The sequence below is a fragment of the Uranotaenia lowii genome, chromosome 3 (assembly GCF_029784155.1).
Source record: "Uranotaenia lowii strain MFRU-FL chromosome 3, ASM2978415v1, whole genome shotgun sequence".
In the NCBI taxonomy this organism is placed as follows: Eukaryota; Metazoa; Arthropoda; class Insecta; order Diptera; family Culicidae; genus Uranotaenia; species Uranotaenia lowii.
The window spans coordinates 88,737,816-88,755,152 of NC_073693.1; the positions used below are offsets into that span (position 1 = coordinate 88,737,816).

A 17,337-nucleotide genomic window follows, 5' to 3' on the forward strand; every position below is an offset into this window, starting at 1 on the left:
AATTGACAAAATTGAAAAGATTGACAAAATTGACTGGCGAAATTTACAAAATTGACCCAATTGACCAAATTGACAAAATTGACAAAATTGACAAAATTGACAAGATTGACAAATTTACAAAATCGAAGAAAATTGACAAAATTGAGAAAATTGGCCAAATTGACAATGACAAAATCGACCAAATACACTTAATTGACAAAGCTGACAAAATTGACAAAATTGACAAAATTTACAAGATTGACGAAATTGACTAATTTGATAAAACTGACAAAATTGACAAAATTAACAAAACTGATCAAATTGACAAAATTGACAGAATTTTCAAATTTTAAAAAGTTGACAAAATCATGAAAATTGTTAAAATCGACAAAATTGACAAAATCTAGAAAATTGGTTAAATTGACAAAATTTATCAACTAAGAATGCTGACAAAATTATGAAAATTGAAAAAATTGACATTATTGACAAAATTGAAAAAATGACCAAGTTAACAAAATTAACAAAATAGACAAAATCAACAAAACAGAATAAAAATCTCAAAATAACAAAATTAAAAATACTACGCTTTCAAAATTTTCAATTCTTTCAATTTACAAAATTTATTCAACCGATTTCCTACATTTTGGTATCGTATTTTACTCTAGCAATTGAAATTTTGTTCCAATAATTTTATCTATGTATTTGTTTCCTCTACTTGAGAGGTTAAATTATTTGAAATACATGGTCAGGCATCTTTTTTCAAATTGTATTCTTAATTTTTATACCCCTTCAATTTTGAAAATATCATATGCTGTAACTCCAAAAGGAGTAAATTGAGTTAGATTATAATGTCATAGAAACGGAATCATACATGATATTCCAGAATCTAGTCATTCAAAAATCTCCAACTAGTTGCAAATAAGGTTATGTATATGAAAATTATGATTATATAAAAATACTTTTATCCTAATAAAAACTTTGAATCTTTAATTCCCAAATTCATTTTGGATTTATTGCGTATGAAATTCATTAATCAAAATTCATAATTCATTTTGTTTGATATGTACCCAAATATAATTTACAGGCTGAAAGAAAGGCTACAATCCACTGTCAAGTGTATTAAATCGGGTTTTTTTTCTTGACTGCTGAAACTTTGTACACTAGTAAAGCATTCAGATTGCGATCTGACCTTTTCTGAATTAGTTGAAACGATTTCACTTTTGACACTGAATTAAGTAATTGACAGTCAAATAAAAGATCAGCTATAATATGTTGGTTGAATGTTTTTTTCATTCATATACAATTTTTTTTTAAATCATACGCTCTTTCGAAAAACCATTCTCAAACTATGTATGATTGGTAATTTCACTCACTACTTATCAGCCCCATATCAACAATAATAGCTAATCGTTTATAAAATTTCATCAGCTCCCAGCAGCACCTCCTCGTGAAAGCGCTCATTAATCATTATTTAATCGGCACTGTGTAGTGTAATCCGGTTTGCCGGTGAGGCAATGAGTTTACATTTTACACGAAACGAGGTTGAGAAGCTAATTTGTAATTTGTTAATTTAGTAATGGTCTTGTTCATATAGCGCATAGTTGGAAGAGTTTGTTAAACCCATCATTTTTGCATCTTATGATTTTATTATTTGCATAAGATTTCCAATAGATAGTGGATTCCCCGACATAATTTTGATTTTTTTTTTAATATTTGTTAAAAACCGGTCTGGCATAAATGGATAAAATTTTTTTTTTGTAAAATCAGCAATCAATCTGTTGGTTTCCATTGACTTTTCCATTGACTTCAGATTAGTAGGTCAAAATGCCGAACATTTTAAATTATAGTTATTCGAATTGTTGAAATTACTAAAAGACTTTATGATGCGCAAAAAATCATTTCAAAATAATGTAGTACCAGATCTGCCATATCTGTGGTTAACGGATAAGATACTTTTAGACATACATATGTATTTCGCATTTTATTCATAGAATTTATTCTTAGTAATTGTTTCGGTAGATTATATGCCAATAAGCTTTGCTCTTTTGATCCATTTTGACTTTGAATATTTTCAATCATATTTCAATGGTTAATGGCTTTACTATCAACAAGATTCAATACAGCGATTAATTGCCTTAAGCCAAATTGGTATGAGTGGAAAATGTTCAATTTTAAGCTGATAAAGCCAAATGATTTCTTAAATTTTAAAATAGGTTGTGCATAATTTTAAGTTTGTTATTTTCACATTTGAAAACTCGGAAGTAGCTTTCATTATTTTTTACCACAGTTTATATCCCTGTGGCTTTGAAAGCCTGAAATCTTTTATGACAAGCAAAAATTTTCTCGACAAAATTAAAGTAATGTTTAAGTTACACATTAGAAAAAGTTGAAGTTGGTGGCAATGCATGTTTAAAATATCCTAACTCTATACTATCTGAATGAGAAATAAATATATTTAGGAACATCAAACACAAACTTGCTTTCAGAAACGAATGTTGGAAATGTTTTGATGTCAATGTTTAACTTTGAACCTTTCAACAGGGTAATTTATGTTTGCTTGTTTGAAAAAAAAATCAGGTAGGAGAATTGAAGAAAAGTATATTTTTTTTCTCTTTACTCAGAGAGAATAATTCATTGAGTAAGTTCATTCATCTAACAACCCCTTGAATTAAACGCCTTAATATAGGCAGAGCCAATTGTAAGCAATATTTCACTTATTTGGTCGCCAGTTGGTTCTCAAACGTTCTTAGACGTCCGCATGGCAATAAGGTAAACTTTTTTTTTTATATAAATTTATTTTTATGGCATTACAAGATGCCATGTTATGCATAATGCTATGATCATTTAGTATCTGGGTAGTTTATGTGTTTCTGAGATATTCACGATGCAAGTAGACATGGTGAAAATAATTTTGCACAATTATCTCTAAAAACCATCATTATCGACTTGAAAACTCTTAACAGGAACTTTTGATAAGGAAAGTCTTACAAAAATGGTATCATGTTTCAATTTTTTCTCGTTACGAATACGACCCACCTTAGCGGTGAGAAAAATTGCTCCTAATCATAAATTCATATGACGTGACTTCAAAATAGTCATCCGAACAAGTCCGAACTACAACAGCAATCACAATACTCCTGTGTTAAGTTCTCAATTTAAAAGCAAAAAGTTCAAAAGTGAAAGTTCGGATCGATTGGAATCGATTTTGACAGACAGAGGAATCAAGCAGAAATTTACAACCAGAAATAACTGTCGAATTTTTCGAGGAATGGCTAAAAATCTAAGTTTCTACCACCTGGATGATAGGAAAAAAATACTGATTTTGATGGTTTTGAACATATTATGAGCAAAAAGTAACTAAAATTGAAGTAATATAATGGACTTGTCCAACAAAAACCATTGCACAGTGCAGTGGTTCAAAACTCGAAATACGTAATCATAAAGCCTATGGATTTTAGAAAATGCGCATATTTTGTTGAAAATTTATTCCTGATTGATTAACTGAAAAGCAAGATAATTTTTTGAATTTGTCATTTTATCGCAATGACGTCTTCAAAAAAGACCATTCAATTCTATAAAACTTTTTTGAAGACGCCAAAGCCTATCTTTTGAAACAACATTTTTACAAATTGTTTTTCAAAAACTAACTTCAAATAACGAAAATTTCATTGAACCTTTTTCGAAGCGAGTTTTGAGGCCTACTTTGTATGAGAGGCGTGACAATTGTAAAACTACACAACTTAGTTGACGGTTTCAAGTCACTATACTTTTTTGGTGATTTCATTTTAAAATAGCTTGTGCATTTTCGATATTTTGACAGATTTGATTTTTCTGCATTTAGCATACAATTTCGGCTGATGTTTGTTTTAGGCGCTAAAAACACCTCAAATTCGCACAAAATGCATGGACAAGCTCAAAGAAAGCTCTAGAAACAGATTATCCGAAGCCACCATAAAAAAATTGAGTTCTTAGACCTCAAAAAACGAGCATGAGTATGGAAGACTTCTGACGAGAAACTTTTGGATAAAGATCATTCAAAACACGTCAAAGCAAGCAAAATTCAGTATAGTGGTGTGAGATGTTTTGCTTATTCCGGACATCGATAATCTTTAGAAAAAATTATGGATGATGACAGCAGCTTAACATCAGCATTTTGAAAATAAATGGAACCAAATATTCGAAGTAGGTAAAGTAGTGTTTAGCCACTTCTCGAGGAATTCAACAGTTATTTCTGATTGTAGACTTCCGCTTACTTCCTCTTCTCGTGCTAAATGGGCTCCGGTTTTTAGCGTTTTGCTTCTTATTTGTTCTCCATTTTAAAAGTAATTTCAAGTAATTTTGCTTTGCAATTAATCTTTCAGACGGGTTTTAGCTTGAAGTTTACGAATATCTATGCAAACTTGCTTTTTCTTCGTGCCCTAAAACCAGAGAATCGGTATTATAGGAGGAGTGACATCTGAAATCCCAACTTCCTATCGATACAAGAGAACTGTCAAAATCGATTCCAATCGATCCGACCTTTCACTCTAGAACTTTTTGCTTTCAAATTGAGAACTCAAAAACCGAGAGTATTGTGATTGCTGTTGTAGTTCGGGCGACTATTTTGAAATCACGTCATATGAATTTATTATTAGGAGCAATTTTTCTCACCGCTTAGGTGAGTCGTATTCGTAGTGAGAAAAAATAGAACCATAATATTTACCATTTTTGTAAAACTTTTCTTACCAAGCCTGAAGCCATAGAAGACTGGGCGCCACCATCTGTGGTTTGTCATCTCTCTGGAGCCACCCTTGGAATGAGGGTGTTAATTTCATATTTCGAGCAATGTCACATCCGAACGAAAAGATAGCACACGTATGTATCATCCAGATGGTAGAAGCATAGATTTTTAGGCATTTCTTGAGAAACTCGGCATTTATTGCTGAGTGTGAATTTCTGCTTGATTCCTCTGTCTTGTTGAACCGCTATGGCCTTTTGTATAGAAATTCGTGCTTCTGGCTCATTGTAAACGTTTTTTCTAACAATTTTGTTTTAAATTTATTTCTGATTTTTTTTCTATCATCTACCGGATTAAATCGCAATCCTACTAACATTCCTTCATATGGACTTCATACTTCACAACCTTAAATTGTTGATTGAACATATTTAGAGGGTTTGAATTATCAACGTAAGATTAAAATTTAAGATGTTCTTTTATGAAAGGAATATTTGCAAATTTTAACAGGTAAGCTTATATTAATTGAAGGCCAATATATATAGGAAGTATAAACCAGATTAATCTCACGTGAACTTTCATTACGTAGTATGAAACCAAATGTAAACAAATTACGATATTACGAAAAAAGTACAGAAACTGACATAAACTAGTCGCAACTTCCTTCCATTTATAATATTTGTAGCCTGGACATTTCTGCCTGGAATTCTTGTTTTATACGACGTAATGACAGCTCACGCGAGAAATACAGATTGATCATAGGACCGAAGAGAAAAAAGCGGAAAATCGTAAGCGATTGATTAGAAAATGATCGGATTACATGCAAAGGCCCCAGGCAATATTTGTACCTGCGGCATCCAAAGGTATCCGAATATTCTCGACTGCTTAGATTCTTCTGAAACTTTCGCAAACTTTCATATAATACTTTTTCAAGTAGAACCAATTAATACCAACGAAATGTATCAGGAAGTTAATTTGAGAGTTGGCCATGAGAAATAAAAGTGATCGGTTGTGTTTATGACAGCTCCGTGAAAATTATCTCGAAAGATTTTTTGACTATGGAAGCGTTGTTTGAAAAATTGAAAAATACGAAATTGGACCATGTGAAAAAGAAAGATAGATTTCAAAACAAGTTCTCAAGAGGTGTAGGGGAGATGGGGGCATAATGGCCACCTTAAGGAAAACGGTTATTTAACCATAGAAAATAGCTATAATATGGAGGTTACATAATTGTTTCGTGTTCAGACACTTGAAAAGCCTATTCCCTAACAGGCTGAAACGTGAAAAACTAGATGAAAACGTTGAAAAATGCATTTTAAAAAATTTTGCCAAAAGCTGAAAACCAGCCACTGTGGAGGCATAATGAGAACCCCCCCTGAAGCAGTATGAGCACCATTAATCAGGGCCAGATGTGCGTTTTCTGCCGGGGAATCTAGCAGCGAATTCAATTCGATGAAGTCAGGTGAGTCGTAGATTCATCAAACAAAGCAATAACAAAATAATCTAGGTCTGTTTGTAGAATACAAACAATTCACGCACGCTCATACATTATGTGCTTTGTTCGGAGGATGATGCTACTAGCCGTATAATGTAACAATAAAAAAATCGATCATGAATTGTAAATGGAAAAAAATCACCTCGAAAAGAAATCTAATGCTAGTCTTTTGATAACCTCTCCGACACCTTACCAATAGGCTAAATCGTCGGATGAAAACTAGTCAAGGTGTGGCGCTATAAATCAATTTTAATTCGCTGCTAGATTCTACGGCAGGAAAGGCTCATTATGCCTCGATAATATGGTGCTCTATATGCCCCTAATCAACAAATTTAAGTAAAAACGTGTTTTAAAATTGATAAAAGTGAAAATTCAAAAATTTTATGATGGTAAAAATTGAGAAACAATAAGTACATTATGTTGCAGTGCGTACATTATAGATCAAGGTTATTTTAAGATCATAAGAGCTTATTTCGTGGTGCTCAAAAATTATAATATTTTCGTAACTTGAGAACCAAGCTAGTTTTTTTTAATATCTCTGTAAAGATGATAAGGAGATTCCTTTTTTTGTGATAAATTAATACTATAGGAAGTACGAAACAAATCCTCATGAAAATTTATTTAAGAAAATACGTACTTTCGTAGAAAATAGTAGTGCTCATTATGCCCTGGGTGCTCGTTATGCCCTCATCTCCCCTATCTGTTTTTATTCAAATTTGGTTATGGTTACTGAAACTTGGTAAATTAAGCGCTACCAGATCGGCCAACAAAAGAGTCCTGCTGCCTCGGTGAGCCCGTTCCGATCTATCTTGTATTAGGATGATCTCATATATTAAGACAACTCTTTTTTTTGTTATTTCATTCTACAACATTTCTCACTTTATAATGTTGTTGATCAAGCATCATAAATTTAATTAGTAATGGATTTGAGAAGTCATGAAAGTAAGTAATTTAAAAAAAACTTTGAGCAGAGTCGAATTCTACCGGATTTGAAAATTTTGTGCACAGAAAGTCAATCATTTACACGTCCTCTCAAGATTTTTCGTGAGTGGATATTTAAAACTTTGTAAAAATATGTTCTGTAGGATGTGACATTACACATCCGCCCAACCAGACATTTTCAAGTGCAGTTTCCGATAGAAAGTTGTTCAATTTTATACGCCAATTAGCGTTAAAAAGTTAAGTGATCATTAAACTTTGAGAATGTTGTTGAATTCCTAAGCTCAGATATTTTTTAGGATTATTGAAAAACCAGTGAATTTGAATCTTTCGTTCATAAATAGAATTATTTTAAAGGGAAAACTATAACTATATAAAGGGACTATAACTATAACTATAACTATAAAGGGAAAACTATAAGGATAATCCATGCTTGAAACTTACTATTTTTATAATGTTTTTGTTTTCTTTTGATGGGAGTTTAACCGGTTTTTAAGGTCATCCTTTCTCGATTTTTATAATGTGAAAATAGCTGATCTACAGAAACCCAAATGTAATATTCTATATTCTAATTGCGGTGAGTATAAAGTTGGTAAGTATCGTTATTTCCTAATTCCTTAACAGCATTTAATGTATTTTTTTTTTCTTCTTTTCTTTTTTTTTCCGAGAACTCAATTTTTTTTATTTAATGTGCGAGGTAATGTAACTTTAAGCAAAACAAATAACACTAAAAGTGAATCTCAGTGGAAAAAGTTTCCTTTGAAGAGATCCACTTAGAAAAAAAGGGAATTAAATTAAATAATTAAATAACTACTTATACTAATACTAATACTAATACATATAATTATAAGCAAAAAAAAATTAAAACTTATAATTAGGATTGATTAAGGAAAATATATAAAAAGCTGGCTAAGTTGTTGGTCGCGGATTAGCTAATATTTCTTTAAAATGTTGTATACATTTGGTCTTAAAAATGTTCCGACTATTGGTGTTTTTAATATGCTCTGGAAGGTTGTTATACTTTGTAGGACCTATAAAAGAAATTCGTCGTTGCCCGAGGCTAGTAAACGATCTGCACCTTGAAAGATGATTAGCTTGCCTAGTGATATGAGAACGTACACCGGTAGTAAACGTCAAATTCTGTAAATTATTAGAGGAATTTAAATTGTCAAAGACAAAAAGACATGTTTGTAAATCACAAAGTTGCGCTAACGGTAAGATATTGTGAGATCTGTCAGAGTAAAGTAATTTGGAGGAGTACCAGCTGGGAAGATTAAAAATCATTTTTAAACATCGGTTTTGTAATACTCGTAGCCGAAATAGCAAAGATAATGCTGCTCTACCCCAGACAGCTACTAAATAATTTAAACGAGAGTGCACAAACGCGTGGTAAAATTTTAAAATGACGTGACGCGGTACAAAGTTTTTCACTCTCCATATAATTCCACTGAAAGATGATTTTTTTTTTTGCAGATTATCAATGTGATGGTGCCAGGTTATTTTTTCGTCTAGTAGGATTCCAAGATATTTAAAATAAACAACTTTTTCAACAACATCATTTAAAAAACTTGGATCCCTGTGTGGTTGAATCTCTTTTCGTGATGAACGAAAAATCATGTATTTAGTTTTCGTGAGATTGAGGGTAAGTAATTTGGCAGAAAAATATTGCTGTAAGATCACTAAATCTTCCTCCATATTTTTGATAATGGTGTGTGGACATTTTTCCGGGTAAAAGAGAGCCGTATCGTGCGCAAAAAGACGTGGTAAACCATGAAGTGGAAGTTTGCTTATGTCGTTTATGTATAGTAGGAATAAAAGAGGTCCGATGTTGCTACCTTGAGGGACACCAACTTCAAGGATCTCTGAGGAACTAAACGCATCTTCAATAGAGACAAATTGTTTTCTACCGATTAAGTAGCTACGGATGAGATCATTAGCAATGCCTCGGATTCCATAGCGTTCTAGTTTATCAAGGAGAACATTATGATCAAGCGTGTCAAAGGTATTTAGGTCTTTACATATTCAAAATATTATATGAAGCGTTTGGTATGGATCTCCACGCTTCATTCCGCCCCTGTATCCTGTATCTTTCGTGGTTTTCATCACATGGTTGGCCTGGCCGTAGTAATATCTGCAATGTATAGGAATATGTAACAGGTAATACGCTGAAAAGAAAAATGATAGACGCAAGTCTTCCATTTTCCAGGATGCCTACATGTTTTGGCCATGTTGATGTAAGAAGAAGAAGAAGAAGAAGAAGAAGAAGAAGAAGAAGAAGAAATGTATCAGGAAGTTAATGTGACGACGATACTACAATATCAAACAATAAAAAAAACCATTTAACCGGGAAGAAAAAAGACAGAGAGAATTCTTTTAGGTTTTCAAAATCTTCAAAACGATATGCCGTGCAAAATGGGTAAAAGAAGAAAAATATTAAAAGACTAAACGAGATTGGAAGTATAAGCCAAATGTATATATTTATATTTATGTATATCAAGAGTAGGAGGTAACATCAAAATTCTGAAATTGGATACATATATATGAAGATTTACTGTTTTCTTATAATGTCAATAGGTATTATTTTAAAGCAATTCACTGTGTTAAGTCATCTGAACCATAAAAATGCAAAATACGTATCATAGCAAAGTACGTTTGTCAGTGTTGAGTTGATTTGTTTCTGTTATATTCTGTTTGTGCTAAACCACCTATGAATTTCCGGTTTATTGTCGAACACTTGTGTGGAGGTGTGCGTGTGTAGTGGAGATTTGTGTTTTGCTAGAGTACGTCGTAAAACTTCTGACTTCTGACACTTTGTTACATAAAGACACTTGGTCGGTCCATTCTGGAGGGTAACCGTTCTTAAAACTAAAGCGAAGTATAGTACACTGGATAATGTTTTTGAAACGATTTTTACGAATTATTGAACGGTTTTTTCGAAACAAGACATGTCAAAATAGGTTCTAGAGATTATCGCTTTTTCCAAATCATTTCTAGATGGTCAATTAATTCGAGAACGAATTGGTCAACAAGCTTGCAAACGATCGATTAACAGTTCAAGCTGGGCAAACTTACACAACAATCGTTTAGAAAGAGAATCCAGTGTACTGCCTAAACCTGAAGATTTCTCAACTTTCTTGAAAGCGTTCTTAACAGTAAAGCAACATTGAACGATTCATTGTGCAGCACGTACATAATGGCCGACATTTTTGTTTGTGTGTGTGTTTCCTTAGAACATTCCTGGGCGGTCCCGTTCGTTGTTTCCGGACTTCTCGAAGAACATGTAATCCTGAAATGGGAGAAAGAGTTTAGAAATAATTTGGCTGTCAACTATGCAACAGGACACTTACTATGAGGAACAAAGCTCCCAAGAGTGTCGCCTTCATTCTCACGTCCAAATCCATCGGGAAGTTAATACCGAAGTGATCGGCATCGGTGAAGGCTTCGCGTGCCAGCCCTGACCATTGTTTGGAGATTTTTCCCACCTGGTCCCCATTAGTAGTGACGACCTGAAATTTAAAAATTACAATATTTAATATGAATCGTGAAATTTACACCCCCTTTTAAAAAGAATGTTACCTTGAATTCTACGTCGCCACAAATACTAAATGTACAGCAGGGGCCCTCGATTTTCAGCACCGTATTGCCGGCCGTGTCCTTAAGGCTGAACTGTGGCGTGAAAATGGACCAGTCCTGCTCGACCGTTCCGATGACATTCCCCGGTGGGGCTGACACCTCCAGCGTCTGCAGACAACAGGGAAAACAGCAGGACTGGCACCGAAGTGGTCGATTCAGGTGCATGACCTCGTTCTGGTAGAAGTCTAAAATTTTCATATCGAAAGGCCGAGCCGGGCCGCAACAGTTCCGGGTGCAGCAGTCGGTGTCTTCGGCCGCCCAGTACACCTTCTGGCCCAGCGTATTCTTGACGGTGTACTTGTTGGCCGTTTCGAATCCGGTGAAGGCCTCCAGCAGCTCGACCTTCTGCTTCACCAGCAGCTGGTCAATGGACGTAAGGTATTCCAAGCCGGGCGGACAGTTCGGTATTCCTTGAGGAATAGTCATCCAGCCACCTGGGGGGTTGAAAGCAATAAAAGTTTAAAAAAAGGCTATAGATGAGTGCTTAGCTTAAAGTTGTTCGGGTCGATAAGACCCGAAGCGAACACTCAAATAATCATAAATAAAAAAAACCCAAAAATTTTATTTTAGAAACATCACTGGGGAATGACAAAATACACTATTTGTAGTACCAGACAACTTCCTGTGACCATCGGAAGTGCTTCCTCAAAAAAAAAATCCGTAATAAAGCTGTTCGGGTCCAGAGAATATTTAAAGAAGGTAGTTCCAAGGCAGCCCTGCTCTTGTATCGTTACAGACTGCGGAGTTAGCTCTGGGCTGGTAGTTCCATCTCCTCTTTTGTTTGTGTTGGGGTGCTCAGCACACACTAGGCTATCTGCACCATTTTATTTTCAATAGTAATTTGATAACAAAATTTAAATTTCTAGAAGATTAACATATAAAATTTCTTAGAGACTAGTCATCCTAAATTTATACAAGATTATAAAGTTCTGTTTCTTTCATGAATTTGATTACATTTTTATGGTTTCCCTCACTACTTAAACTGTGAAGAGTTATATCATATTTTGTTCTGAGGTCATAGTATTTTGAACATTCCGTTAAAATACGTTTGATGGTTAAAAATGTCTGACAATCATCACACCTTGGAGCAGCACTTTTATCAAATAAATATGAATGGGTTAAACGCGTGTGTCCTATTCTTAGTCTCGTCAATACCACCGAATTTTTTCTAGGTAATGCCTTCATTCTTTTCCATTCCCGAATAGAACTACAGACTTCTCGTAATTTATTGCTCGTACAGTCATTCCATTCAGTTTGCCAATGCTCGTTCACAGTTGCTTTAATCAAGGAAATATAATCATATGTGGAGAGGGGTAGTGGTGTTATTCATTCATTGATAGCCGATCGTGCTAAACTATCAGCAATTTCGTTCCCTTCAATGCCGATGTGACTTGGAATCCACATGAGTTTGAAAGTCTTAAGCTGGTTTTGTTTGACAATCATAATTATCTGCTGTGCAATTGGATTGTCAGTAAAAGGGTTTTGTAGGGCGCGAATCGAACTTAAGGAATCTGTCAGGATCAAAAATTGATAATGAGATTCTTCATCAATGCATGTTTCAATAGCTTCTCGGATGGCTAAAAGCTCGGCAGTGAAAATAGAGTTTTCAGAGGTAATACGTTTAGATATTTGTTGGTCTTCATTGTATATAGCAAATCCTACGCATTCTGCGGATTTGGAACCATCCGTATACAATATTTTGTAGTTCGAGTGTTTCGATTTAATTCTAAGAAATTCCGATATAAATGCTTCTGTAGGAGTTCTGGATTTATTCATTTTTGTGAGAGTTTTATTGAATTGTAGAGCTGACCTTGTCCAAGGAGGGTGAGATAACCAACTTCTGATCATAGGTTGCCTCAAAATGAGTCCATATTTACTTAAACAATCATAGCTCCGCCTGAAGAAGGATTTAAACTTATTGAGGTGCTCGTCATCTTCCGAAGATGTTTCCATAATTTTCATAAGATGTTTATGTAGAGAATGATTTTCAAGAGAATATAGTTTCGTTACAGTTGTCATAGTTTGAATATCTCTTCGATATTTCAAAGGTATTACTCCGGAGTCCACATGAATGCTTTCAATAGGGCTCGTTCTAAAAGCTCCAGTGGAAAGCCGAATTCCTTGATGTTGTATGGCATTAATTCGTTTAAGCATTCCATCTCTACCTGTGCAATATAGTACGCTACCATAGTCCAATTTTGATCGGATGTTCGATTTGAACAGTGTTAATAATGTTGCTCTATTTGATCCCCAAGTCGTATGAGAGAGTGTTCTAATGATTCTAATAGAATTTTCTGTGTGCTTCCTCAATTGTGTTAGATGAGAGTTCCAGTTTAGACGACGATCAAAATGCATTCCCAAAAATTTTTGACAATTAACATACTCCAATTCAGTAGCATAAAGCGTTAGTCGTGGATTACTAGTACAGTTTCTTTTCTGACAGAAATGAACAACTTTCGTCTTACAAGCAGAGAAACGAAATCCAGTTTGGCGACACCACTCTTCGAATGAATTTAATAGGTATTGTAATTTTTCCTGTATATAACTCAAACTTTTTCCAGATGCAAAAGCTATTGTGTCGTCTGCAAATTTGAAACTCTTGACAGTTGGTGGAACGAAACATTTCAGGGAATCCATTGCAAGGAGAAACAAAGTGACACTAATCACTGATCCCTGGGGAATGCCGTTTTCTTGAATGAAAGATCGAGAAGCACAATTTCCAATAAAAACTCTAAATGATCTGGAACGCAAAAAGTTGTGAACGAAATGTAGCATATTTCCTTTTATGCCAAAAGAGGACAATTTTTCAATAATTTGAAATTTCCAAGTCATGTCATAAGCCTTCTCAAGATCAAAGAAAATACATATCAGGTGTTCTTGTTTGCTGAAAGCTTCTTGAATAGATGATTCTAAAGCAACTAAATTATCCATTGTGTTTCTAAACTTTCGAAATGCGGATTGAGATGGATCAAGTAAATTATTTGTTTCTAAATACCAGAGGAGTCGACGGTTTACCATTTTTTCAAGTACTTTGCACAGGCATGACGTTAAAGCAATAGGTCGGTAGCTGGAAGGATTCAGAGGATTTTTGCCGGGTTTAAGTATCGGAATTATGATTGATTCTCCCCATCTTTCGGGGAAAGTACGACTCGACCATATGGTATTGAACAAAGATAATAATTCAATCACTCCATCTGGAGGAAGGTTTTGTAGCATGTGGTAATGTATTTGATCTGATCCTGTAGGAGACCCTTTGCAACTGGCTAATGCAATTCGCATCTCTATCATTGTGAATGGATAATTGATAACGCTTGTCTGCTGTTCTTCGAAATCTAAAGTATCTGATTCTTTTGAAATTTTAAACCTTAAAAAATCGTGTGGATAGTTCGATGAACTTGATGTATATTCAAATGTTTTCCCAACTCCTCAGCTATGTCTTCACTAGTAGTGTAAAGGTTAGTTCCAACTTTTAAGGAGGGTATTATGTTAGATTGAGTTTTTCCTTGCATAGCCCGGATTTGGTTCCAAATATTGCTATTAGTTGTTGATAGATTCACTGTTGAAACAAATTCTTGCCAACATTGTCTAGAACGTTGCCTGGTAATCCTACGTGCCTTTGCTTTTGCTAATTTGTAAGCGACAAGGTTCTCGTCATTTATCTGAGATGAAAATTTCTTTAGCGCCTTTTTCCGATTTTTAATGCATTCAGCAACTTCAGAGTTCCACCATGGAGGCTTGAATTTTTTAACGATAGATGATGACCGCGGTATAGTTTGCTGAGCTGCATCTACAACTGCTTTAGTGAAACTTTCTTCTTGGGTTAGAGGATCATTTTTTGACATGTGATCAAGGTTCACTGTGACCAGATGTTGGAAAGATTCCCAATCTGCTGATTGAGTAATCCAACGAGGTCGTTTGGTAAAGTTAACTGATCTACTTAGATGATTGATAATAATCGGGAAATGATCACTGGAACAAAGGTCGTCATGTACCTTCCACGAAAAAGTTGTTGACAGAATTGGTGATCCAAAAGTCAAATCAATCGCAGAATAAGAATTGTGAGCTATACCCTAGTGTGTGGCCGAGCCATCATTCATGCAATTCAGATCTAGTTCGTCGAATATTTCCATCAAGAGTTTCCCTTTAGCATTGTCATCATTGCATCCCCAGCATACGTTGTGAGCATTACTGTCTGTAGTTACTAAAAACGGATTTGGTAGTTGATTCAAAAGGTTTACAATGTCGGTTTTCGAAAAATTGAGGTTAGGTGGCAAATATAGGTTACAAATCGTAAATTCTAATGGATAGAATACCTTAACTGCGATTGCTTGTAGATTTGTCGACAAGTTTAGTTCTTGAACGTGAAAGCCCTCTTTCACGCATATGGCTACACCGCCTGAGGCCCTAGCCTGAACAGAGTCTACTGAATAAAACATTTTATAATTTTTGAAAGATGGTGTGTGGGTTTGTTTGAAATGAGATTCCTGTATACAGACTATGGATGGATCGTATTTTGAGACTAGTAATTTTAGTTCTTCTATATGCTGATAAAAACCGTTAGGGTTCCACTGTAAGATCGCGAAGGATATAGCCTAAAAGTCTATCATATTCCTCAGCATAGTCTAGAGTTTAAACATTGTTTTCTTCTAATTCTTCCAAACATTCAATCATAATTGAAGCTTTTAAAGCTTGGGAAACTGTACATAAATTTTCACTGATACTCATAGATTCGTTCTTTTCTCGTTCAATTAACTTATTTGTTATCTGTTGTAAGTTACCTTGATCAAACTGACAGGAGACTGGATCGGGAGATTCGCTCGTCGTTTTTATTTTGTTCTCTTCAAAGGTGGGTGGGAGTGGGACCAAAGCTTTCTCAGCTCTGGGTGGGACATTCTCTCTCAGAGAATGATGATCTACCGGATGTAGACGATCATCTTCGTTGGTTGAGTTACCGCTTGTTTCATTGGGCTGTTGAGTTACCTGTGTATTCACGTGCTGTTCATTTGGTGTTTCCGGTCGTTGTTGGCTCGCGTCGGTTTTCGTTCTCTCTTCTCGTCGTGGTGGGTTCCTTGCTACAGCTGCGAAACTACGCTGGAATGGAGCTGTGAGTGCTGAGAGGGGGACCTGCTGGCGTCGCTTATTTCTGGCTTCACGCATCGTCACACGATCGGTTACCCTGATGGACTGTATCTCAAGTTCATCTTGGTAGATCGGACATGCTCGAGAAAGCGCGTTGTGCTCTCCTCGACAGTTAACACACGTGGTGGGATGTTGGCATGGAGTTTTATCGTGAAACAGATCTGCACAGGCAGCGCAAATTCTGTTACTCTTGCAGCTATCTTTTTTGTGTCCGAAACGCAGACACACAGTACAGCGCATGGGATTTGGCACATACATGCGAACTGTACAGTTGTAGAATCCGCAGTCAATAGTGCGAGGAAGATAACTTAGGTTGAAGGTCAAAATAAATGAACCAGTATCTTCTAACTTGCCACTACTGTTTTCTCGTTGAATTCTTTTTACCTCTTTCACATTGGAGTCAACCAACCATTCCAAAATCTCTTCGTCCTTCATTTTGTTAAGGTCAGGGCAGAAAATGGTACCTTTGATGATGTTCATTGACTCGTGTTCCGTTACTTTAATATTGACACCTTCACAGAACGTTGTAGCCTTTAGAACTTTTTCAGCTTGCTGTCGGTTGAGGGTTTTAAGCAATAACGTACCTTGCTTAAATCGAGAGATTTGGATTCCTTTGGAAATGTTGTCGATACATTTTTAAATCCAAAAGGGGTTTAACTCCGTCATGTCCTTTTTTTCGTCCGTTCGGGTAACGATCAAGAATCGACCGCCATTGTCTTTTGGGTCGAATTTCAGTTGCTTTTGGAACACATGGTCGCTTGTAGCATCTCGAGTTACGGGCCGTTTATTTCCACGTTTCCTTTTCCACGCAACGTTGGTGAATTGGTCTGAATCCGCGTCGTCTCCTAACGCCCAAAACCGGGAACCTGTCCCGTAGGATGGGCCCCCGCCGGAATCGTCTCCCATTACTCCGACCACTTCTTAGTCTTTTTTTATAAACTTTCACTCAGCACAAATATAAAAACACTCACGAGACTAGATAAACGATATATCTATTACAACAGTCGCTCTGAAAAACGTGTTTCTCGCTCGACGGTTGGAACTAGAATGTGTCCATCTCCTCTTGGTCCGGGGCGAAAAGGTGTCTGCAAGTCCGGCGTATTGCAGGTGTACGACCAAGAGAACTATTTACCACTGAACCCACTAGAGGCCGTCGACGGGTCTGCCAAACCCGCGCGGAAGAAGTGGTGCACCCGGGTACTTAGGTACCAGTACTTGGGTGTGAGGGTGGAGTCCAACACGCGTTCGGGGGGTCATGGCCCTGACCGGAGGGAGAGCGATCGCCAACTCGTTTGCGTTTCGGTGGGTAAAGACCCGACTCAAAAACGAGTAGATGCGCAAAGTGGTGGCCAATGGTGGGCCAATCACTTAGAGACGTTTTTTACACGTCGGTGCCAGTGAGGCACAGTTTTATGCCGGAGGTGTCAGGGTTCGACAC

General features: G+C 35.8%; 2 protein-coding genes across 6 annotated transcripts in view; both read right to left on the reverse strand.

Moving 5' to 3' along the window:
- Window positions 1–9,332, reverse strand: part of LOC129750679 (odorant receptor 63a-like) — a 43,342-nt gene extending 34,010 nt beyond the window's left edge. Inside the window, exon 1 of the mRNA XM_055745680.1 lies at window positions 9,146–9,332. The gene's annotated coding sequence lies outside the window, so the exon portion shown is untranslated. The remainder of the gene's footprint in view (window positions 1–9,145) is intronic.
- A 253-nt stretch (window positions 9,333–9,585) lies between these two features.
- Window positions 9,586–17,337, reverse strand: part of LOC129755111 (phospholipid scramblase 1) — a 31,335-nt gene continuing 23,583 nt past the window's right edge. For all 5 annotated transcript variants that reach the window (XM_055751441.1, XM_055751442.1, XM_055751443.1 and 2 more), the window contains 3 exons: window positions 10,704–11,194; window positions 10,475–10,633; window positions 9,586–10,413 (listed from right to left, as the gene is read on the reverse strand). In XM_055751441.1, the coding sequence (XP_055607416.1) occupies window positions 10,354–10,413; window positions 10,475–10,633; window positions 10,704–11,194 (710 nt within the window). In that variant the 3' untranslated portion in view covers window positions 9,586–10,353. The remainder of the gene's footprint in view (window positions 10,414–10,474; window positions 10,634–10,703; window positions 11,195–17,337) is intronic.